The sequence below is a fragment of the Callospermophilus lateralis genome, chromosome 1, assembly GCF_048772815.1.
Source record: "Callospermophilus lateralis isolate mCalLat2 chromosome 1, mCalLat2.hap1, whole genome shotgun sequence".
Lineage (NCBI taxonomy): Eukaryota > Metazoa > Chordata > Mammalia > Rodentia > Sciuridae > Callospermophilus > Callospermophilus lateralis.
Genome location: NC_135305.1, coordinates 30,695,157 through 30,720,840, shown reverse-complemented (window position 1 = coordinate 30,720,840; position 25,684 = coordinate 30,695,157). Strand labels below are relative to the sequence as shown.

Below are 25,684 nucleotides of genomic sequence, written 5' to 3'. Positions count from 1 at the left end.
ATTAAACACAGGGGCACTTTGCCACTAAGCCACATGCCCAGCCCTTTTTTGTATTTTATTTAGAAACAGGGTCTCACTGAGTTGCTCAGGGCCTCACTAAGTTGCTGAGGCTGGCTTTGAACTTGCAATTCTCCTGCCTCAGCCTCCTGAGCCACTGGGATCACAGGTATGCACCACCATGTCCAGCTAAAGGAAATTTATAAAAAGGAACTGGCTTATGCAATTGTGAAGGCTGCTGTGGTTTAGATATGAGGTGTCCCCCAAAAGCATATGTGTGAAACAATAAAGAACATTTAGAGGTAAAATGATTGGATTATTGGAACCTTAACCTAATCAGTGCATAACCCTGATAGGGATTAACTGGTTAGCCACTGTAGGCAGGTAGGGTGTGGCTGGAGGAGGTGGCTCACCTTGGTTTAGTATTTTGTTTATAGTGAGGGGACCTCTCTTTGCTTTCTGGCTGTCATGTCCTGAGTTGCCTTCCTCTACCACACTCTTCTACCATGATGTTCTTCCTCACCTCTGGCGCAGAGCAATGGAGCCAGCCCTTATGAACTGTCTTCTGAAACCCTGAGCACCAAATAAAACTTTGCTCTTCTAAAATTGTTCTTCTCATGTCTTTTGGTAATAGCAATAAAAAAGCTGAGTTTTTTCAAATCCCAAGATCTGCAGGGTGAATTGGCCAGCCGGAGGCCCAGGAGAGCTATGGTGTAGTTCCAGCCTAAAGGGCAGCAAACTTGAGATCCAGAAAAAGCTGATGTTTCCGTTTCAGTCTAAAGACACAGAATCTGATGTCTCAGCTCACAGACAGGCAGGAGGAATTCTGTCCAACCAGGGGAGAGTCAGTCATTTATTCTAGTTAGGCTTTCAACTGATTAGATGGGAACCACCCACCTTGGGGGGAAGTAATCTGCTTTATTCAGTCTACTTATTTAAATGTTAATGTTATCCAGAAATATCAAGAATAATGTTTGACCAAATGTCTAGGCATAGCATGCCCAGTCATATTGACACATAAAATTAACCAAGACATTTATATCTACAATTATATCTTACAGGAAACTTTTGAATTATTATTTGCTGTTGATTACAAAGCCAAGGATTTGCATTGCTTATCTAAAAATTAATGCTTCTTTTAGGACCTTTTCAGAGCTTAAGGTTACTAACCAGAAATATTAGAAGTTCTGCGCTATGATTTCTGTCTGTGTATGTATGTGTGTGTGAAATCTGTGTTATTCCCCATGAAATTTTGTGCAACTAAGATTTATTGAGATTAGTTAAAGCTATGGTTTCTCTTTATTTTGTACTTGAAGTTAAGGAAAGTATAAACTTCCTCCATGAATGATCAAACAGTCTAGATATCCACAGACCAACTTCAACATAAGGATAAAATCTCAAATATCCACAAGCTTTGATTCAATAGCTTTTCTCACCATTCCTTTAAGGAGAAACAAAACACTCTTAAGGAAACACAAATGATAAGATTTAGCAAAAAAGCCAACCCCCAAGAGAGGACAGATACAGTTAATCTCTTGTACCTCTATTGACGTGTTTGAATATTGAGAATTAATTCTGAGAATAATGACTCCAAGTTACGATGAAGTATTTAATTACTGTCAGAAACAAGATTAAAAAAATCCTCAACTAATCCTTAATCATCTATGAATGGTGCACATTTCTGGACTGAAATATTTTAAAGATATTTTGTCAGTAAATATCAAGCTCCAAAGGGGGTTTAGAGACACCACAGCTTGAATTTTAGAGTCAGACAGGCATCCATAATAACAAAGGTGATGATGTTTGAGAATAGAACAGTTATCCAGAGGGTCTTTGTGATTTATTCTCACTGCTAAAGGAACCCACCTAGATAAAAGGTCATGTATTTATCCTTCCCCCATACCAAAATGGTGGTCAAACAATCTTATTCTTAGTGTGGCCTCCCTTTTCCAAGGAGACTTAAGATGTGTGTTATAACTGCAATAGAAGTTTGGGATATTCCCTCCGTTGATATTCTGCGTTTGTGCAGTACACCAAACGGGAATATGAAGGCAGGGTGCTCATAGAGGTGGCTGCAGAGCCCTAAGATGCTAAGGCTTATAGATCTGCATCTTTGATATTTAAAGAACAGCAAGTTGGTTGTGTCTGAGGTAAACCCAAGTATAAGGACTCAAGAGCCAGAGCATACCTGGATTCTGCAGCAATGTCTGCAGTGGCCAAGGTCAGTGGGAATGGTGGACACAGGTCCCTTGTTCATTTTCCAGGAAACATAGAGGCTTTTACAAGTCTTCCATGGACTTAGAGGAGAAGAGAAATCCCTAAAACATGACTGATAATAAACCTCTTTTCTTGTTTTTTATTGTTAATCAATGTATATTTATGGTATATCTATATGTATATCTATATGTATATATGTGTATATATATATGTATATATATGTGTGTGTCTACATATATATATGTATGTGTCTCTATATATACATATATATGTATATATATATGTATGTGTCCACATATATATATATAGACACATACATATATATATATACATATATATTATACACACACACACACCACTGAGCCAAATCCTCACCCTTTTTAAAAAACATATTTTTGAGACAGACTCTTCCTAAATTGCTCAAGGTTTTGCTAAATTGCTGAGGCTGACTTTGAACTTTGACTAGAATCCTCCTTCTCAGCATTCAAAGTCAGGATTACAAAAGACATGCACCACCACGCCTGAACTATGGTGTACTATTTATTCAAATATTTTGTTCCTTTTTAATTGGGTTTCATTCACTAATTATTGAGTTTCGAGGATTATTTATATAATCTAGATGTAATTCCTTTATCAGACATATGATTTTTTTCTCTTAATATATTTGAAAGGGTAGACGATCTTAAATTTTGTGAAGTCCAATCTAGAAATATTTCTTTCATGGATCATGCTTTTGCATTGAAGAAATCTTTGATCCAAAGTCAAAAACAATTTCTTAAAAATATTCCTTCCTAGCATTTTTATAATTTTAGGCTCTATGTGTAGACCTAAGTTCTATCTGAACTTTATTTTTGTATATGCTGTAAGTTGTGGATTAATCCTTATGACTTTTCTTGGGGTGGGCTTGTTTTGATTGCTCTTTTGCATGCAGATATCGCATTCCTCTGGCACTATTTGTGAAGAACTATCTTTCATCCTTTCCCCAATAAATTCTTTGTGCTTTGTTGAAAAATCAACTGACCACATGCATGTGGGCCTATTTCTGGACTTTCAGTTATGTGTCATTGTTCTGTAGGTCTATCTTGACAGCGCTACCAAACCATCTTATAACCACAACTTTATAATAAATCTTGAAGTAAAAATAAGTAAGTGTTGAAATCAGATGTCCTTGCTTTGTTTACTGTCTCGAAGGAAACAAATTCTGCCTGTCATCATTACCTATAATGTTAAAGGGAGCATTATTGTAGGTGCTTCTTACCACATTGAGTATATTTCCTTCTATTTCTTTCTCTGGGCGTTTTTGTTGTGAATGGATGCTGCATGTTTTTCCAAGTAGCTTTTTCTGTATTATCCTTTCTCTATTGAATTGACGCCAATGGAATCAAACTGCAATCAACAAAAGAAAGGTAATAGGAAAACCTTCCAAACCTGGAAGCCAAGCAACACACTTTTAAATAGTCTATAGATCAAAGAAGCAGCCTCCAGTAAAATCAGAAGATAAATTGAACCGAATGAAAGTAAAAACAGAACATACTAAAACTTGTGGGAAGAAAGTGCCTTAAGTGAAATAGCATTAAATGTTTACATTAGAGAAGAAGAAAAGCCTCAACTCAGTCATCTAAGTACCCACCAGAAAAGAACATCAAAGAAACCCAAAGAAAGAAGGAAGAAATATTAAAATAAGAACAGGAATCAACAAAATTGAAAACGTCAAAATGAGAAAGCCAACCAAGCAAAGAAAATTGGGTTCTTTGCAAGGATCAGTAAGATTAATAAATCTCTAGCTCCTACGGAAAAAGAAGTTCTAGAAGTGATTAATATAAGTAATGAAACAAGTATCACTGTAAGCTTTGCTAACAGGATAATAAGGGAATATTATGAACACCTCTACACAAGTAAATCATTTGACTACCTCTATGTCTATGAAGGAAGTTGAATTTGTAATTTAAAATTAACCTCCAAAAATGAAGTCTCCAAGCCCACATGGTTTCATTTTAGAACTACCAAATGGTTAAAGAAGAATTAGCACCGGTTCTAAATAATCTCTTCTTGGAAATAGAAAAAGAGGGAACACTTACCATTTTACCTTATGAAGCTATTAATATCCTGATACCAAAGTGTTTATAAATATGGTTCAAAAAGGACAATCACAGACCAATATTCCTCATCAACATAGGCACGAAAATTCTTTAAAATCTTAACAAATATGATTTATTCACATATAAAAAGAAAATATATATATGGGCTGGGGATATAGCTCAGTTAGTAGAGTGCTTGCCTTGCATGCACAAGGTCCTGGGGTCAATTTCCAGCACCAAAAAAAGAAAAAAAAAGAAAGAAAAGAAAAGAAAAAAAAAAGAAAGGAAATATACACTATAACTAAGGGGAGTTTTTTCCCAGGTTTGCAATATTTCAATATTTCAGAAAATAGTCAGTGTGAGCTGGGATTGTGGCTTGTGGCTCAGAGATAGAGCGCTCACCTAGCATTCATGAGGAATGGGTTCAATCCTCAGCACCACATAAAAATAAAATAAAGGTATTGTGTCTACCCACAACTGAAATAAATAAATAAATAAATAAATAAATAAATAAATAAAAGTAGTCAATGTGACACACCATGACACAATGAAGATGATAACCTGGGGATTACATTCCTTCACTGGCCAGAGGCACAACTACATTACAAACCTAGGGAAGTTTTCCCAACCAACCTTCCTGAGCTTCTCTCTCCATTTGCAACAATCATCAAGACATCAACCCATACCCATCATCACCATCAGCCTCTTGAGGAGCTCCACCTACTTTGATAATTTCCCTGACCCACAAAGAAAGGAAAGAGGAGGCTCTTGATACTTCCTAGAAGAACACAAATCAACAGGAAAAGAGAAGTAGGAACAGCGCTTCTGGTTTGGATAGATAGCTGTATTGAATTTTGGCAGTGGAGGAAGGATCTAAAGTCATGACTCACAACTGTTGCTGCTGCTGAGAGGAATGAGACAGGTGATGGAAAAACAGTAGGAACAGAATAGACCTTGTTGAAAAGAAACTGACCTACATGCCTGGATGGAGTAGAATGGATGTAAAGACAATGTCAAATAGGGAGCAACTGTTTGGATAGAAGAAAATCAAATCCAACTATCATGCACATACTACTAACCATCAAGCTACAGGATGTGGTGGGGCACGGTGTGGAGGACTGTCTCCATTCACTGAGCAAAGCCCAGCTACGTGGAGGAACTTCCCTGAATCTATTCACACACATTATCTTGCTGAGATCTCATGACAACCCATAGATGTAGATATTATAATTCCCATTTTATAAATGAGAGAACTGTGACTAGGAGAGCTTATGACAGTAAAATTCTCAGAGTCACATATCAAGTAAGTAGTGGAGTCAAGTGCAGAACTCAGGTTGGGGCTCCACTGCAGCATGCTGCCCTCTTGTCCTGAGAGGTAAGCTAGACCAGTGCACACCTCAGATCTGAAGGCATCTACCAGAAGGTTTATTCTGCTACAGACAGCTTGTTCTGCAGAGGAATTCTTGCCTGGCTTTGCTTATGGTTTCATTATTCAGGAAGTGGTGGAAGGAACCAGAGCTAATGAGACTGCAGTTCCACTGCAGTCTGTAGAGTCGTGCCCACAGCCCAGGGAGCAGCTACTCTAACCTTCATTCTTCAAACCAAGAGCTGACCACTAAGATAAAGATGACGGGAACTTGGGAAGAAGAGATCTAGATTTCTAGGGTACAGAGTGGCATGTTCAAAATGTTCCTAGACCATAATAATAACTAATATTCATAGGCATTTTGCTATACATTTTTGTACTTTATCTCATGACATATTGTTCTATGATCCCAATTTTACATATGAGGAAACTGAGGGGGAAAGGAGGCTAACTAACTTGCCCAAGTTCACTTGGATAGAAGTGAACTTGGGCAAGTTAGACTCTGGAGCTGAGTCACTTTGACACTAAGCTGTGTTTGTTCCCAAACAAATTTCAGAAAATAGGAAAGATATCACAGCCCTGTGTTCATAGACTGGAAGGAAACTTAACTCCAAAAAAAAAAAAAAAAAAAAAAAAAAACACTTCACTAAGAAAAAAAAAAAAAAAAGGAAAAAAACTTCTACTTGCAGAGTTCTAAGAAATCACTCAGAGGAAAAAGAGTTCTCTGAAGAAGCCAGGGTGCCTGCATGTTTTAGCCAGCTTTTTGTGTTGCTGTGATCAAAATACATGAAAGAACAACTTAGAGGAGGGAAAGCTGATTTATTTGGTGCTCACAGTTTCACAGGTCTCAGTTCATAGATGGCTGGCTTCACTGCTCTGAGCCCCAGGGGAAATGGCTCAGGGGAAGAAAGCTGCTCAGCTCCTGGTGGGATCAGAAAGCAGAGAGAGCAGACAGAGCAGAGAAGGGGCCGCTGAGGAGATGCACCATCCATACCTGCCTTCGGTTACCGCCCAGTCATTCAAACTAGGACAGACTGATTAGGTTACAGCCTTATAATCCAACAGCTTTACCTCTGAATATTCCTGCATTAACACAAGAGCTTTGGGGGGAAACCCCTCATCCAAACCATAACACCACCCAAGGTATGAGCAGTAATATCAGGATAAAAACAATAAAAAAGAAATGTTATTCATAATTAGAAAGGGAAAAATGAATGCAATTAATATTAATGAAAGTCAGATTTTTAAATAATATTCATTAAGGAAACAAACCCCTAAACTCTTCACATGGATTCAAATCTTCCTGTGAATATAAAAGATCAAGAGGTGAGAACTAGCAAAATTTCTGCACAATTTCTTTATGAATGGAGGAAGGGGATCTAAGGTTTGGAATTAGGTAACATTCTAATTTATTGAGAGGAATTAGACTTCCCACACAACTACCGCGTGATCTGACGCAGGAATACATGTCAGACTTCAAATGAAATAATAAAAAATGGTTTGTAAGCATTTGTAAAAGTAAAAGGTCATCACTAAAAGCCAGCATGGTTTCAAATGAGGACAAGAATACCAAAATATTTTTACTTTCCGGTTTTGAGTGGTTTGCTAGTATTTTGTATTCAGTAGGTAATTTCACATTACTTTTGTTGTCGCACTAGAAAAACATGGGGGAAATCAGAAACAGCAATGCATTCACAGTTCTAATTTCTCTGTTCAGAGGGCTCTGATCACTAGAACTGCCTTGTACCCACCCCACGAGCTCTGTCCTTGGTTCTGCCCCACTCATGTTTCTATCCACTAGGATGAGGACCTGCAAGAAATACTTCCTTATCACTGGAGCAGTAAAATAAAACATATTATATATTTTGAATGACAGAATCTAGAACTGAAACGTTCTATTCTACAACAAATCCAAGAGTAGTATTTAGAAGAAAATGACCCAGGCTTATGAGTTGACATTTAAAACAATTCACCATACAAATGCTGTAGGAATAAGTTTTAACAGACCCGAATAAATTTAAGAGTTCTAGCTGACCATATGCTCAAAATTAGTTAACTTTACATATATGATTTATCTATCTTCAGTCAATGCAGCAGTAGATAGGATTAGTAGAAGGGAGATATTATGCCTCATCAAAGGGTAGAATGTAGGACAAGCTTGCAGGTTTGTTTTAGTCAGATTTTTCATTGCTGTGACCAAAACAGGAAAAGAATGATTTTACAGGAGGAAAAGTTTATTTGGGGTTCATGGTTTCAGAGGTCTCAGTCCATAGATGGCCAACTCCATTGCTCTGGGCCCAAGTTGAGGTAAAACATCATGATAGAAAGGTGTAGACGAGGGGAGCAGTTCAGGACATGGCAATCAGGAAGCAGAGAGAGAGAGTTTTGCTCAACAGGGACAAAATATAAGCCCCAAAGACATGCCCCCAATGACCCACTTCCTCCAGCCATACCTACCTGCCTGCAGTTACCACCTAGTTAATCCTTACCAGGGTATTAATGTGCTGATTAGATTAAGTCTCTCATAACCCAATCATTTCACCTCTGAATGCTCTTAATTGTTGTCTCACACATGAGCTATGGGGGGACATCTCATATAAACCTTAACAAGCTTCCATAATGTATACTTTTATGTCTAGGAGGACCTCTGATGATCAGAGCTATTCTCACTGGGAAACAAATTTCCTACTACTGGAAATTCTTAGAAAGTCACCAGGAATGCTGTAGAAGATATCCTGCCCTTCAGACACCCTGATCTATGAATACAGGATATCTGTAACCTTCCTAATGGAAGATTGTCCTAAGTGACCACTAACTTTCTTACCAGCTTAAAAACTTATATTTCACTCTGGAGGCTTCTCAGAGCCTTGTCTTGTTGTGCCCTGGGCTCACCTACTATGAGATCCCCTCTTCCAGGCCCAGATGCTTATACTCAGAAGATTCACTGGCTCCTGTGTGAACACTATGTTGCTGGACTTTAGCTTTACAAAAGATGGCTGGCACTATCTATTCCTCACTGCCACCCCTGTGCAGATCTATGTGGATCTCCCAGATCATGGTGAAGAGAGAATTTCTTGTCTTCCACATGTTCAGGGTTACCTGTTTTCACTAAAATACTTTTTACTATACCACAGAATCTTGCCAGATGGAAAATTTTAGTGTGATACTGTCATTACTAAGTCTGCCTGATTCCAATGCCACATTTCATCATGTATAAATTGTCTCTGAAGCTTGAGGAACAACAGCTCATAGTACCAACTGACCAAAACCTGCCCAGCCCACCTCCTTCACAAAGTTTTCTATGCCATTATCACTTTTATTAGCGACAATCTTCTTCCAAAATTCTTCTTTGTGATCTCTTGAAGATGAAATCTAAGGGCTAAAAAAGCAGCAGCAGCAGCAACAACAAATAGCTAAGAGGAGATTTGACAAATCTATTTTGGCTTAAAATTTAAAAACTATCAAGACGGCTTAACTGTCTTAAACCATAAGAACCAAGTTCTTATCATGGTTAAATATCAGCTAAACAACATTTTAAATTGCTAGTATGTTGAAAAGCCCTCTAATATGCTCAAAGTTATCAATGGAACTGGAATTATAAAGATCATCTTAGCTTTTCTATTTAAGATGGTTTCAAGCTTTTTAATGAGCTTACAACAAATGAGCTTTCAAAGACAAAGTACTTACTAGGTGGGTGTGGTGGCTCACACCTGTAATTCCAGTGACTTGGGAGGCTGAGGCAGAAGAATTGCAAATTCAAAGCCAGTCTCAGCAACGTAGTGAGGTCCTAAGTAACTTGGTGAGACCCTGTCTCAAAATTTTTAAATGGGTAGTGGGCAGGTGCTAGGGATCTGGCTCAGTGGTTAAGTGCCCTTGGGTTCAATCCCTGTACTAAAAAAAAAAAAAAAAAAAGATAAAGTACTTACTAAGTTTATCAGGTACCACCAAATCTCAGTCTCTGGATAGGCACTAATTACAATCTCATTTAGAATTTTATTATTGACACACACTTAAATCTCAGGGACAAAACTGCAGTTAGTTTGCTCACAACAAGCCTTGTCTTAAAGATTAATGACTCAAAAGAGGTAACTGATGGGCCTCAGCTGAAATAAGTTTTAAAATAAGTACCTCATTATCTGAAGAAACAGATAGCGGGCAGCACATTTATTTGTTTAGTCAGTGAAGTTGGGAGCAGGAGGGCGTCTACATATGAGCACGGAGAGAAAAACATCAGGTCTTTGCAGTTTTAAAATTACAAACTTACAAAAATTCTACTGAAAGAATTGAGAATACTCTCCTAACAATATTAAGATGTTGATCAATGGTGGAGTTATATCCCCATTAATGCCTGTGCTGGTTTTCTGCATGCTACAATTTCCTTTACCTCTCATGAGCATCAAGTGCCACGTTTCCTCCTTTGGCCCTCAAACAAGTTGAAATAATGAATCCAAGAAACTGCTGATCTAATTGAGAACTAAAATGTGCCCCATTGCCAACCACTTCTGTTCCCCAAATCAACACAGGATTGGGGCTCCAGAAAGGGAGTGCAGTGGGGGTGCCTAGGATGAGATATAAAGACATAAAAAGAGCAACGCAGAAAAGGGGAAAAGGAGATCCTACTGAGAGGACAAGGAATCAGAGCAGCAGGGACTCATTTTCCAGCTGCCCCAAATGTGGATGTTTCTATTACCTATGGGCCACCCTCCACTCAGCAGCCCACACTCAGCTCCCTGAACATGGGCTGGGAGAACTGTAAATATTTTGTAAAATTAATTTTTTCTACCCAGCCAAAGTAACAGTTACAAAGGAGGTAATACACAACGAAGAAATTTATACTAGGATTCAATACAAGCATTTCATAAAGAAATACAATGACGTCCATCTGTTGCTGGATACCTGAGTCCCACAGCCACTAACTAGCAGGAGTGGGAAGAGCACTGGATTGAAATTCTGGTTCTACCTCTTGCAGTGTGACTCTAGGAAGATCGCATAAGACTTGAGATTCTTTTCCATAAAATCAGGTTAATAATGAATGACCACCATCTACTAAATTATATATGAAACCCTTTTTTCATATTTCCTCTTTTCTCTCCAATAGCCCTATGAATTAGGTACTGTTGTTATTCCCATCTCCCAGCCATCAATATATATCAAGGTCATGGTAAGTCTGACATAGGAACAAACAGGAAAAGAAAATCATCCTCCACTTAACAAGTAACATGGAGTTACACAGAATAAAGTGGATCATTCAGTTTCCTTCTTTATAGAGTGGGGATGATAAAGATGGCAGGCACCACACAGATTTATTAGAATTAAATGGAGAGAGCTAAAGTGTGTAGAGCACATGTGGCATGTACCTCCTAAGCTCGTTACTACCAGTGGGGCTGGACTGACTGTCAAGGGAGCTACACAAACACATTGAATAGCCCCTCCCAGAGGAGAATAAGCCAAGATGGGTTAAGTAAGATACCAGCAAAAGACTATCTAGATGCAGGCTGGGGAGTTTATGGTGATGGCAGGAAGGCTTCCCCCAGGAGAGTCATGGGTAAATGAATGTGTCTAGGGAAAGGGAGGCCACTAAGAAGGTAGAAACAAAGGACAGCTGGGAGGCCAGCAGATGCTGTCCCTGCAGAGGGGGATACATTAAGAGGAGGTTTGCTTTAAGGGCTGCATGGACAAAAGTAAGATGCATGCACATTCTTTTAGGAAAGGAAGTCTCTTTGAAAGTTGTGGTTTTTAAAATTTGCTTCATAAAAAACAAACCGAGCTGGTGTGGTAGCACATGCCTGTAATCCCAGCGACTCAGGAGGCAGAGGTAGGAAGAATAATGTCTGAGACCAGCCTCAACAATTTAGCAAGGCCCTAACCAAGTTAGGGACCCCGTCTCAAATAGAAAGAGCTGAGAATGTAGCCCTGTGGTAAAGCACCCCTGTGTTCAATTCCCAGTACCAACCAACCAACCAACCAACAGACAGACAGACATATGGAGATGGGATAACAGAGGGACAACCTGTGCACTTTGTTTTAAAAAGTCATTTGTCCCATCATCCTCTCCCCCAGGGACTAATGGCCTGGTGAAGATGGTCACCTTGATGTATTCTATTAGGAAAAGAATCCTAACAGCCTATTTTTTTGTGTGCAGAACTTTATGGAAATCTTAGAATAATAACTGTGTTGTTTTTTTTTTTCATTTTAAGTGCTAAAAGAGATGCAGTCCTATACCTTCTCTATAGAGTACAGCTGTGGCTTTATAATGGAAACAGGTGCTTGTACAAATGCTTCAGTATTAGTTGTGCACTAATCAATTCTGCCAGATGTTGGAGCCCCTCCTATATTTGAGAGACTGTCAGAAAAGTGAAATTTGACAACTAGCTGATTCACAGATAATAGCCATCTGGTTGGCTGGCTTCCCTTAACAAATCACGAACGTTTCTCTTGCTGTCTGATTCAATTAATTGCTGAGTGAATCAAAGATCAAATCACTGTAATATATGATACATTATATTAGTTATTGTTGTGGTTCCACTTGCCTCATTGCTCATAACTCATGCACCAATTAAAAATCTCCTGGGATCATTTTTCTTATTTGGCTCCAGTCACTGAGAAGGAGACACAATATGCATGATGGTCTGCTTCAGCACCAGCCACTCAGAGGTGCAGGAGGAGAAGCAATACTTCAAGTCAGCTCATAGAAACCTTAGGATTCTTACACTGAAGTGAATAAAGATAAATATTGTCTAAAGCCTGAAGAGAAAGGTTTTCTTAGCAGTCTAGAATAGCTCTATTGTTGTTCTTTTGTCAGAGAAAACAGAATTCCAACAACTCTGAACCACTTTCATCTTGTGTGTTTGAGCCAGGGGCGGTAGCACAGGCCTGTAATCCCAGTAGCTTGGGAAGCTGAGGCAGGAGGATTGTGAGTTCAAAGCTATCTTCAGCAAAAGCGAGGCACTAAGCAACTCAGTGAGACCTGTCTCTAAATAAAATACAAAATAGGGCTGAAGATGTGCCCTCGAGTTCAATCCCCGGTACCCACCCCCGCCCCAAATCATCTTGTGTGTTCGTGCACAAGTCCAATACAATGGTTCTCAAACTTTGGTGCGCATCAGGGCTTGTTAAAACACTAATTGTTGAGTTCCATATCCAGAGTTTCTAATTCCACAGGCCTGGGGGCAGGGCCCAAGAATTTGCATGACTAACAAGTTCCTGAGTGATACTGAGGCTGCTGGGAACCACATCTTGAGACCCACTGGTCTAGGAGTCTATTAAAACAAGTCATGCTTCATCTCAGGCAGCCTGCAGTTGTTAAAAAATTAAGGAATTGAAGTAAATTATTGTTTCTTTTTGAACTGCCAATATTTTGGCTTCAAATGCCAGTCTACATCTCTCCGTAACAATTACAGAGAAATTAATACTCTTTCTACAATACTAAGAAGTCAACAAACACTGACCATGTGTCTGATCCAGGATGGGGTATTCTGGAGTCCTGCCCCAAGGATCTGACCAGATATTCAGGACGGTTGAAGCAGAAATTCCTACGCAAGGGGCCTGCGCACTTGCATTCCATCCATCTTGGAGCTTTGACCTAAGCAAGATTGTGTGTTAAGTGCTATCTAGAATGTGTCATCTTGGAATACACAGGTGGAAGTTCTTAGCCATTCTCTCTTCCATAGACTCCCTCTACTCTCCCATAACTAATGCACTGGCAACTGTGGCTAGTTCACTTTGACAGAGTTTAAAATCACAATTTTTGAGTGCCTGGAGGCAAACCTGGCCCACGTTGCCCACTTCTCAGCAATGCCCATCTCCTCGGCCTTCACCTCTGCCCCCTTTCACTCCCTCTTAGAGGCCAACCGCACCTTGTTTCCTTAGCCTCTTCTTCCTGACCCCCATCCCAGACTATTCCTTTGGAATACTCCCCTAAACGTAATGAGATGTTTGCTTACACCTGTTAATCTTGCTAAATTTCAGTGTCCTGAGAGCCCACATGATCTGTTCCATCCACCAGAGCATTCCAAGAGCCTAGCCAGTGTCTGCACAGGAAAGATATTCTGGGACAGCGTGACCCTGAAGCTTGAATGAATGCCTGGATAACAAGCCGCACTAGAACCAATTTTGTGACTTTCTTGTCCCAGTCGAAGGAGCTACAAAGTCCCAAGGCCCTAGGGGGGCCACTAGGTGGGAAGTTGCTCTAGAAAACACTCCCTCTCGTATGATACTGGTCCTGTCTTACCTCCCAAGCTGTTCCAGACTTTTCTTTTACTCAACCTGTGTGATACGGAATTTTTTCTAAGTCCAACCCATGGCAGATGGCAATTGGAAAGGAGCCCAACCTGTATGACCAAGACTCATTAATATTCATGGCTGAGTGCAGATTTTTCTGCTTCCTAAAGAAAGTGTGGCTTCACGATATATTCTGATGACTCCTACATTGACATCAAAAGCCCTCCCTGATGTTCTCTCAGCTCATAACTGCAGCTGCCTCTTCTACAGCTCCAACTATGTCTCGAGATATCTCAAACTTCCATGCCCTGAACTGTTTGCTTGATCTTTTCCATAACCCAGTCCTCCCAGACTCCTACTTCCTTAAACAAGTCTTACATCATCCTGAATTCTTCTTTGCTCCAACATTACATCAAGCAACGAATCATATCTCCTGCCTTCAATTTTGATTATGCCTATATTACCAATATAATTGTAGTCCTGGCCACCATTATGCCTCTCAGGGTTTACAGTTAGTTTCCTATCCCGTTTCCTTATTTGGTGGTTGATCCTCTAATGGCCTCTTCTCAAACACATTTTAGCTAAAATCTAAGTCATAACTCAGTTCACCCCTCTGTGGTCATAGCCCTCCAAGGGCTTCCCATTTGCAAGTTGAATCTAAAGCTTTTCCTGTGGTTCACAAGGCCTTCCCGCTGTGTGACTCTGCTGCCATGTCCTCTCTGTTCTCCTGCTTACTGTGCCAGCCACTCTGGCCTCCTCCACCCTAGGGCCTTTGCACTCACCGTTCTCTCAGCTTGCAGTACCTTCCCCAACATCTGCCCAGTAGATCCTTACTTCCCTTCACCTGAGGTCTTCTGTAATCACCAGTTTCAACTGTATTAGAGCCACCATTTCCTACCAATTTTTCTCCATAATACCTATCCCTGAGAAGAATTAAGTTTCATTTTGGTTGGTTTTATAAAGGTAATATTGTGACTAGAAAGGGTAACAGAAGTCAGGTAGGGTAAATAGCAGGGAGCAAGCAAAAAGCGTCTTCCAATAACCTGATGGTGTATACTTCAGTGTAGGCTCTAGAACTGGGTCTGTGTATATGGAAGCCCTGAATTCCATAAAACAGAAATCCTAGCCAGGCATAGTGGCAACACTCCTGTAATCCCAATGACTTGGAAGACTCAGGCAGGAGGATTACAAGTTCAGAGCCAGCCTCAGCAACTTAGTGAGGTTCTAAGCAACTTAGCAAGGTTCTACCTCAAAAAAAAAAAAAAAAAAAAAAAAAAAAGCGGGTAGGGTAGGTGGAGATGTGGTTCAGTGGTTCAGTGCCCCTGAGGATTCCTGGTATCAAAAACAAACAACAACAAAACAACCACCCCCCAACACACCCGAAATCCTTTTGGTTACTGGTAGATGGAAGGTACAGACCAGATATTAGAACAAAACAGAAAAAAAATAAAGACTATTGATCAAGCAAATCCCTTCGCTGGATGGAAGGGTTCAGGTGTGACAAAACTGAGTGTGAAAACTTCTTTAGAGAGTAAATTTGGAAATCCTCATCAGGCCAACAGTATCTTCAGTCTTGAGAAGGAAAGTGGTCTCTAACTTAAAAAAAATTCTTCATTAAAACAAACAACTAAGAAATGTTTTCTATTAATCACATCAATAAAGTTCCATAATTCCAGAGGGACCTTCCTAGTGAAGGAGAATATTTAATTGTGATTTTGTTTTCAAATTGGAAAAAAAGTTATCCCAGTGATAACTTAGTGATATTCACAGAAGGATGTGCCAATCAAGAGACATTTCAAAACAAATGAACTATTTCCCTTCATTCATTTTGAACTAGTTTTCTCATATATAAATCGGACATAGTTTTGTCCTTGTGGGAATTATGTGACAAACTTTTTGATGGTCTTTAAAAACTGGACAAGAGTAATTGAACAGACTTTTTCCACAGTAAGAAAAAAAAATTTGTGGAAAGCTGAACCAGCGTTAACATTTACATAGACTGCACACTACAGTGTTAATACTTTTCTTGTCATTAATCATGATCAAGAGCTAAATATCATTTTAACCATAAAGTCTCTATCAAAATTACTCCAAAGTATTATGTATGTGTGTGTGTATATATGTGTGTATGTAGGCAGGTATGTACATATATATGTATATATGTGTACATACACATATATCTCCCCCTGTACCACTTCTGTGTGCCTTGAGCACGATTTGTATTCATCTTCAGGTCAAATTTTTCATTACAAAAGATAACCATACTTTCAAAGTGAATTAAATTACAAGCCTTTTTTAATAACTACTTTTCAGTGAGTGAGTGAGTACAGGAAAAGCTATTTAATATAACTTAAAGTTTTACTTCAGCACTCAACTAAATAGAAATTTTAAAGGAAGTTCTGCTCAAACATATGATAAAATATTGTATAGTTCTGGCTTCAAGAGAAATGTGATTTCATTTTGTAAATAGAGAAAAAAGCTTATTAAAGTAAACTTATGAAATTCTCATAGGTATTTTTATGAACTGAAACAAATAAATTCATTTGAATTGCTATGTATCTTCCTAACATTTTTAAATGAAAAACAATATGTTTGTATAAACAGTCATCCTTTCACAGGGTATACTTATTTATCAAGCTCCCACATCAACTTAAAAGTTTGAATTCTACAGGACACTTTCATATTAAATGTCAATGTTAAGGAAAATTTAGACTCAAAAAGAAATTTTGGGTAACAACTGTAGTTTTTAGAATATGTGTAATTCCATTTACTTTCTCAGCTTTTCAATTCTATTTATCTTAAAATGAGTTTCACACAATGTCATAATGCAGTGATTCAATATCACTACATAATGTATTTGAGAAATGTCTGGTAACTCTCCTATTATTTGGCAATTTCATGATTCAAATCTCCTTACTGTTTTGACCTTGGCTACATTTAAATGCAGAAACTATTTTTTTTTTCAGAAAGAATTCAGAAGACTTAACATTTTTAAGATAGATAAACCAAAGTATGGGTAAGTTAAAATATCTTTCAGATTGCATGACTGAATCTTCTATTTAATGAGATACTTCCTTTGTATCAAGTCCTATGACCCTAAAACACACCATGCTCTACCAGGCAGATACCTGCTGTTCATTTTGTTTAGAGCCAACTTAAAAGTAGAAGTTGATGGAAATCAGCCATAAAATCCATGTGAAAAAAAAATAAGGATATCCTATTAAGATAAATTAGATTGATTAGTTCTTTATGTGCATAGCTGACTGTGCCATTTAAACAAGAACCACGCTTATCTCATGTTTATTTTCTTCAAATGGCTGCATGTATGTAGATAAATGATACAGGCAGAATATATTTTATAAGTACATAATCTAGTATTATAAGCAGATCATCTTTTTACAAAAGGAAAGTTCTAAATCATCAGTAAGTGAACTGTGAACTGAGAGGCTCAAAATAAAAGTCAACTCCAATACATATACACACCCATATACAAAAATATGCTACAAGTGCCTCATGTTATAATACACAGGTCTTAGACATTTGCAAGGATGAATGGACACCTCCATGCCTGACCATGTGCCACCCAATGCCTTTCACTTCAGCACCTCAAGACTCCCAGGACACAAGGCCCATTTCCAATTAAACTCCTTTGGATTCAGTGAGCTACTGATGTTACAGATCATGCACAGTAATCACTGTGCCAACATCACTCAAGCGTAGAGGTCATCCATTCGTCAGTCAGAAAGAACATACACACAAAATTTCTTATTAAATAGCTGCCATAAGTGCATGCGTGGGAAATTGATATTCATGTCATGTCATATATTGTTAAGATGATTCCTGGCTCCATTCCAAAGTTTGGAGGAATGGTACTTAACATTACTAGAGACTAACTGAGTTCTGAAATTCATCATTGGCTACGCTCCTATTATTACACACCTGAGTTACAAAGCACATATTTAAGCAGATGAACATATGACCCTACATTTAGGCTTGATTACCACACAGTTCTTTCCTGAGTTACTCAACCCAGGTTTTGCTGTCCTACGACAAAAAGTTGAATTCAAAAAAAGCAAAGTCTATATAAAATATCCTACTCCATAGAATATTTTTATGAAGAAAGATTTTAAAAATGCATAATCATCATTCTATATAGTACTCAGACACTGAAAAGGCAAACACAATGAAATTACTTCTCATCACTGGATTCTGGATATAAAATAATTAGAAATGTGCTAAAAATTAAATTACACTTTCATGAAATCTGTCTGCCAGGTAAAAATATCAAAATACAGTCTCACACAGGCTGATCAATAAGAGTATAATATTTATTAAATTTCATCATTTATGATCACTTTGGTCATAACCAAATTCACTCACATAAATTTTGACATTTAAAAACAGAACATACTGATTTTTCAACTCTTTTACTTACTTGTACTTTTTAATTCTCATGCAGCACTCATAATTAGGAAATACTATACATTAACCCTTTCTTATTATGCCTAGTAAGAACTAAAGTTCAGAGAGTGAAAATATGCCAACATAAATTCACTCTCTAAAAGCTGCTCATAGATATATTAGCCAATGTTCCTTCTAATTATAATTTATGATACATTCTTCTGTAAATGTATAATTGTAGTCAAATAACAATAGTTACGATGAGGCAATAATATCATTTCAGGAAAAGGATTACAACAAAAGCTGAAGAGAAGACACCAGAGCATGTAAAGCCATTGAGAACACCACATACACTTCAATGTTTTCCACTTTCCAGTTGGAAAGGACATGCACAGAGTTTTCTTAGCAGACAGTTGTCAGGAGTGCATGAAAACTGGCTTTCATGTCATGTATGCTGAGACTGATGTCACTGAGGAAAACGAGCTGAGTTCATTATCTTTTAGGTCGGTCTATATCATCTATGGCTGCTAGAAGTTTCTGTCTTGCTTTCTTATTGATATGGGATCCTAGGCAAACATTCACCAGATTGGTCAGCTGCTTTGTTGAATATTCCTGCTCAAAGAAAGAATCAGATTTAGTAATAGTAAAGACATGGATCTATCAATGCAATAAAAGAACAGGCAGATATTCGGGTACTGGATAGCTCTGAGCTCTTAAACCAGTGACAAAAAGTGGAAATTAGACTTAGGACTCAGAAGAAAAGTTGCTTACTGAGCTCTAAAAACAAGGAATGAGGATAGTGTAATATACACTTTTAATCAGGAAGGAATAGGATCTGTTTTAATGTTGAAGGCAATCTGAGGTGCCCTTGCTTGCTTTTTATCACTTCAAAGGACATATTTTTTTTTTGCTTATTTCTGTGGTATTCTTTGTTATTCAATTATCAAAATATACAGGAGTTTCAAACTTTCAAAAATCTGATTACTCTATAAAAAAAACTTTAGTTGATAAAAAATCAACAACCAAAAAAAAAAAAAAAACCCTCCAACTGAACAACAACTTTTCTAAGAGGCAAAAAATGAACATGGTAACAAGAATCAGGCAGTTATTATTTTTAAAACCTGGTATTAAAATTGGTAGATAGTGTATAAAACTAAGACTGAGTATCTTTCACTATCCATATCTAACTGGTTCTTGAATTTCAGACAATGAATTGCTAGGATGAGAATGAAGAGCATTTCATCAGAAATGTTTGCACAATGATTTGGTTCTGGGGGTTGAACATAAAGAGATCAGACGGGGAATGATTATTGTGTAGTATCACCTCTGTCTTTATTTTAAGTAAACACTAAAGACAATACACTTCCAAAGTATGAGGAAGAGTTCGTCTAAAAGCCTAGCAAACTGCTCTGCTTGTGTTTTTGCCCTCTAAGAGCAACTGTCACCACCTGGCAAAGAATTTCATTTAACCAGTCAGCACTCAGTGAGTATCCATCGCCATCCGGCACTGGACTTCCATTGTAGATAGTTTCTCTGGAAAGTCCCTGCTGCTGCTGAGAAATTGTCATTGAATACAGACATTTAATAAGTTAAAGCTCTTCCAAATACCAACTTAAAAATATTCAGTACCCTACATTAAAACAAGGAATCCCCAAATGGATATTGTTATTGCACTAAATAATGAATGCTTCAAAGCTGTGCTCTTTCTCAGTATCAACTTGGAAGTATTTACAGAATCCACTAAGTGGATTCTGGCAACATTCAGTAGTCCATCTACACACAGATTTAGCATTTTGGTTCTCAAACATCATTGGGGCAAAATGTGTGGAAGTTTTCTCAATTCTTGGATTACTTGGTCTGAATCACTGAAAATAACATCTACTTCGATATTTAGCTTCCAACACACAAGTGGGAAGCTCATCCAAAATTCATCTAATGCTGATGCTCTAGGCTAAAGTTCATTTCCTCTTTTTACAGAAACTCGGCCTCAAAAGGATGAGTCAGATTAGGTAAATACAAATAATTCTTTATTTTTCTTACCCAAATGAAATGTTACTTAACTTTTACCCATGATGTTCATAGCCTAAGTAAATGTGAACACTGGATTTATTAAAGCAATAAGGTTTAATGATGATTTTTTTATGCTTTGCATATTTTCATTAAATCCATCTTCACATACTGCCTATCCAGACAAATGATATAAGAATCATACAGAAAGGTCCCCATACCAAGCAAGTTTAAGTGATGTGTTCTGAGTTAAACTGTGCTAAAAATTCAGTATCCTAAATAAAAATGAACAGTATTTTTCTTTACTTATCTAAACATGTTACACAAAAGAAAAATAATCAAATTTGTATCAAAGGTAATATTTAATGCTGGGTACACATTAAGTAAGCCATTTAAATAATACCATCAATCATCACTAATAATGGCGCCCTAATGATGTTACCACTGCATTACTGAGAGGTATAAGAAGGTTTGAATTTTATAACAGACTATATAGCTTAGGAATCATTACAATATTATTGTATTCAATCTTTCTTGATGTTAACCAGCTTTAGCTTTTTCCTACAACACAACTGCAGGAAAAATATGGTCAATGTTTTGACTTGGCTGTATATCCAGATAATTACTGTGAATAGTTCAGAAGGGCTCAAAAGAATTTGATTAGGTAAAGAGCTGTGTATATTCACAGTCTTAGTATTGTAAAGAACTGACCTAAGTAATTTATGTTAAAAAAGCAAATTTTTTTTCATTTTAATGGTTTTGAATTATATAAGATTTCAGACAAGCACAAAGGAAAGGAATGAAAACTTAATTAACTGTTTTCCAACTCACCCTGTGCTCTTTGATCCAGCGTTCCATGTCATTCTCAGTTAGGTAGTAGGCTTTGATATAAGTTTCTACAAATTCTTTATCAGGAATGGGTCTAATATCTGTTAGCTTTTCAAGTTTCATTAAAAACTGTTGAAAATCCAATTGCATCAAGGCACGACCCTCATTACTGCACTTCTTGACATTGGCATATCTAAGATATACAATAATGAGATAATATAAATAACCATCTCTTCTCTAAACCGCATTTGGATAGACTGTCCAGAAATACGCGAGTTCAGGAAAAAAAGCACATGAGTCTTGTGTCAGGAGTGAGTTGTGTTCGAGCCCTGTCATTTACCTACCTGGTTAAAAAAATAATAATAAAAAGGTCATTTTTCCCATCTGGTCTTCAAGTTTCCTATTTGCAAAGCAAAGATATCAAGCAACTTCAAGGTTCTTCATTTCTCTACAGACTCTAGTTCTCTGCAGCTAATTGCATTATTGATGAAACTAAGCTTTGAATGTTCCAAAGTAATCCTAGTTTTATTAAACTATTCAATATTGTAACTATTCAACGCAAAGGAAACAAATGAAATAATTCTCCCATGAATACCATACTACTTCCATGATAAAACAATCTGCAGACTTATTCCAATACCCTACACTATTAAAACACTATGCATTTTCAGGTGGATTAGCAATAAGGATAAATATATCAACTTTAACAGTACAGACATATTATTATTCAAATCAGTGTCTCATTTCTTTAATCAATCTTACATACCATGGAAAACTCAACCTTAGGATATAAGGGATTTCCCCTAAGAAAATTTGCAAGAAAATCACAAATTATAATATTAAAGTAATCAAGCTTTTTCTCCTAAGTGTTTTATATTGAAGTCTAACATACATTACTCATTTTTCTACACAAATTTATTGAAAATACTTTTCAGTTGAGATTGTTCAGTTTTTTTTTTTTTTTTTTGCCAAGATGATTGTCATTTCATCACCATCACCTTTCTATTAATTTATTCTGCTTTTTGGCTACCAAGGATTAATCTCAGCAGTACTAGACCACTGAGCCACATTCCCAGCCCTATTTTGCATTTTATTTAGAGACAGGGTCTCACTGAGTTGTTCAGCACCTTGCCTTTTGCTGAGGCTGGCTTTGAACTCGCAGTCCTCCTGTTTTAGCCCCCCAAACCGCTAGGATTACAGACATGTGCCACTGTGTCCAGCTAATTCATTCTTTTATAACAAATGAGAACTAAGAAGAAATTAGATTAACAAGAGTATGAAAATTCAATTGATGTGTAACTCTAGATCACTGTGCATGGTCTTTAAAATAGCTCTATGCCTTTTGGAAATGTTTTAAATGTATTACTGATACTTTTTGTGTTCTAGATGTTGTGGACAAACAAGTGAGTAGCAGAATTACTACTGACTGATCTATAAATTTAACACATAGAAGATTTATAGAGTTTTAACTGACAGAATGATTAACAGGGATACATGGGTTATGAGGATTGACTTTGCCATCAGAAATCAGGAGTCCATATGCCTTCTCAACCTTTAAACTTGGACAAGTTATGTACCTTTTTGAACCTTGATTTCTGAGACTAAGTTTTATCACTGATAGACAGAATAACAGTATCTATCAAAAGAAGGTAACTCAGGCTTTGGTGATATAATCCTGTGAAATGTCTGGTTCTATAAATAACAGTGCTAAATAAATGTTGGAAATAATCATTATTATAAAGATATTATTATTAGGTAATACTAATAATTTGTTTAATTTTCAGGTAACCATTAGCTTCTGTATTCTTCATTCATCCATTTGCTGATTCTTTGTTACTAAGAAGATAATAAAATACAGAGACAGGCATGGTGAAATTTATGGCTTATTCTCTAATCAGATTCCAAACTTATCTACTATTTGTTGTTATTTCTACCAATTCTCTCCATCCTTTACTGCTAACATTTAATGCTATTCATGTATTTTATTGTTTAAGAAACAGGGTGCTGCCCAGAAAAACTTACCCTTCCACAATAGTCCTATTAGCCAATCGTATACAATGTTCCCAAAGTGTATTAGACACAGGCAAGGGTATCCGAACTCTCTTAGAAACTTCATTTAACCTTCTGTTAAACTGCTCAAATTCCTAAGAAGACAAAAGTTATGGCCTTATGTGATTATCGTTATAAAAAAATACCACAGTGCTTTCCCATAAAAGTGAATGAAGAAAATAACAAAGACTTAGAATCAAACCAAGCAAAACAAAAAAAGACCAATGCCAAAGATAATTTAGATGTAATATACAGGTTTTAAAATTATGAACAGATTATGTATAGTACAGAATACACTCCATTTTATCTTTAACAATGTCCAAATGTATCTATAACTCAAAATTGCCAATGGTTGTCACAATGAACTAAAAGAGCTAAATGAACAAAATTTGGTTTTTAAAAAATCTTTGAGAGAAACCCAGTTTGAAAACAAAAAAAAACAAAACAAAAAAATAAGCCTTCAACTCAAAGTTAATTATTTCTAATTTGTGGTTATACTCTTTGGAAAGCAATCTGAAAAATTATTCCTTTCCTTAAATATTCTGTGAAACTAAATAAATTCTAATATACAAAATAATTTAAAAGTCATAACTACAAATCTTTAGTACAAAGAAAAAATATTTTTCTATTTCCTACCAAAAACCTGGAACATTTTTATTGTCTGTCAACATTTATGACATACCTGTTAAACACACACATACACACACACACACACAATATTGATTAACCTCAATAATTCCATAAAAGCAGTAGATAATGCATCCTTCAATGAAAGGTCTCTTTGTACTATTATCAACTAAATATGTTCATTTATAAAAATAAAGACTGCTGACCCTTTCTTGGCAATTTACTTCAAATAAAGTGAAAGCTTAAAATTATGTTTTAATTATGTTTCCTGAATAGAGAAGCAACACAATATTAAGTTAGAGCCGATGTATGTTCAAATGTTCCAATATGAAAGAAAAAATAGCAAATCTGATCATCCCCAGTCAACCTACTATGTAACGATTAATGTGTTATCTTTTGCTCTTTTACTACTTCTTAAACCACAATTTTCTTACTGACTCATTTTTAACAATTGCTTGCTTTAAATTATTTTTTAAAATGGATTGCCAATTCGCTAAGCTTACCTATGAAAATTAGAGTTAAATAAATATTTGCTCTTCATCTATTGTTTCATTTCATGAATCTAGCAGAGCAGTAGTATTTTTTTAGTTATTTATTCATTTGCTATGATAAATAGCTTTGGATTTCAAGAGTCACACAATCTAACAATTCTCATTAATACCTATTTTAAAAATAAAGCTATATGCTTCCTGTAAAAAATGACATTCTAATTATTGCTAAATTCAATGTTCAAGAATGCTGGCTGTTAAATGAATAATAAAACTTTTTCATTTTACAATTCTCTGGGGACAACAAAAGCAGGCTTTCACCTGATTTAAACTTGGAAAAGTAGTAGTGAAAGAATAAAAGTTCTCATAGATAATTAACTTTTTGCTTAAAGAAGGCCTTACTTAAGTTGCACAGAGTTGGGTTCAAGTTAATAACCTGAATAACACTAATTGTTATAGGTTCTTCTCTATAATAATCATGTTTCTTAGAATTAAGAATAATTGAAGCCACTAGCCTCCTTCTACTATCATATATAATCACTGAGTGTATAAGTTTTCTTTCTTGCATCCCTGTGAGTACTACAGTTGGCATATGCTGTTTCTGAATGTCTGTGTTCCCCCAAAATTCATACAGGGAAATCCCAACTCCCAGGGTGATGGTGTATTAGCAGTGGGGCCTTCTAGAAGACAATTAGATCAGGAGAGTAGATCTCTCATGGAGAGAAATAATGCTTTTATAAAAGAGGCCCCATCAATGAGGTGAAAAGAGAGCCTACATTTTGGGTGGAAATTTTTTCCACACACATGTCAGATAGAGCACTAATCTCCAGGATATATAAAGAACTCAAACAACTTAACACCAAAAAAAAAAAAAAAAAAAAAAAAAAAAAAAAAAACCAAAAAAAAAAAACCAAACAACCCAATCAATAAATGGGCTAAGGAGCTGAACAAACACTTCTCAGAAGACATACATTCAACCAACAAATACATAAAAAAAGTCCAACATCTCTAGTAATTAGAGAAATGCAAATCAAAACTACTCTAAGATTTCATGTCACACCAGTCAGAATGGCAGTTATTAAGAACACAGACAACAATAAATGTTGGTAAGGATGTGGGGGAAATGGCACACTTGTACTTTGCTTATGGGACTGCAAATTGGTGCAACTAATCTGGAAAGCAGTATGGAGATGCCTTAGAAAACTTGGAATAAAACCACCATTTGACTCAGCTATCCCACTCCTCTGTCTGTACTCAAAGGACTTAAAATCAGCCTACAATAGTAACGCAGCTACATCAATGTTTATAGCAGCTCAATTAGCAATAGCTAAACTGTGGAAGCAACCCAGGTTCCCTTCAATAGATGAATGGCTAAAGAAACTGTGGTATATATACAGAATGGAATA

At 36.8% G+C, this 25,684-nt stretch overlaps 1 protein-coding gene across 1 annotated transcript in view; it reads right to left on the bottom strand.

Moving 5' to 3' along the window:
* Positions 1-17,409: 17,409 nt before the first annotated feature.
* Vps50 (VPS50 subunit of EARP/GARPII complex) overlaps positions 17,410-25,684 on the bottom strand; it is a 116,729-nt gene continuing 108,454 nt past the window's right edge. The window contains exons 26-28 of the mRNA XM_076861192.2: positions 23,137-23,258; positions 21,118-21,307; positions 17,410-18,891 (exon numbers count right to left, since the gene is read on the bottom strand). Coding sequence (XP_076717307.1) covers positions 18,772-18,891; positions 21,118-21,307; positions 23,137-23,258 — 432 coding nt within the window. The 3' untranslated portion in view covers positions 17,410-18,771. The remainder of the gene's footprint in view (positions 18,892-21,117; positions 21,308-23,136; positions 23,259-25,684) is intronic.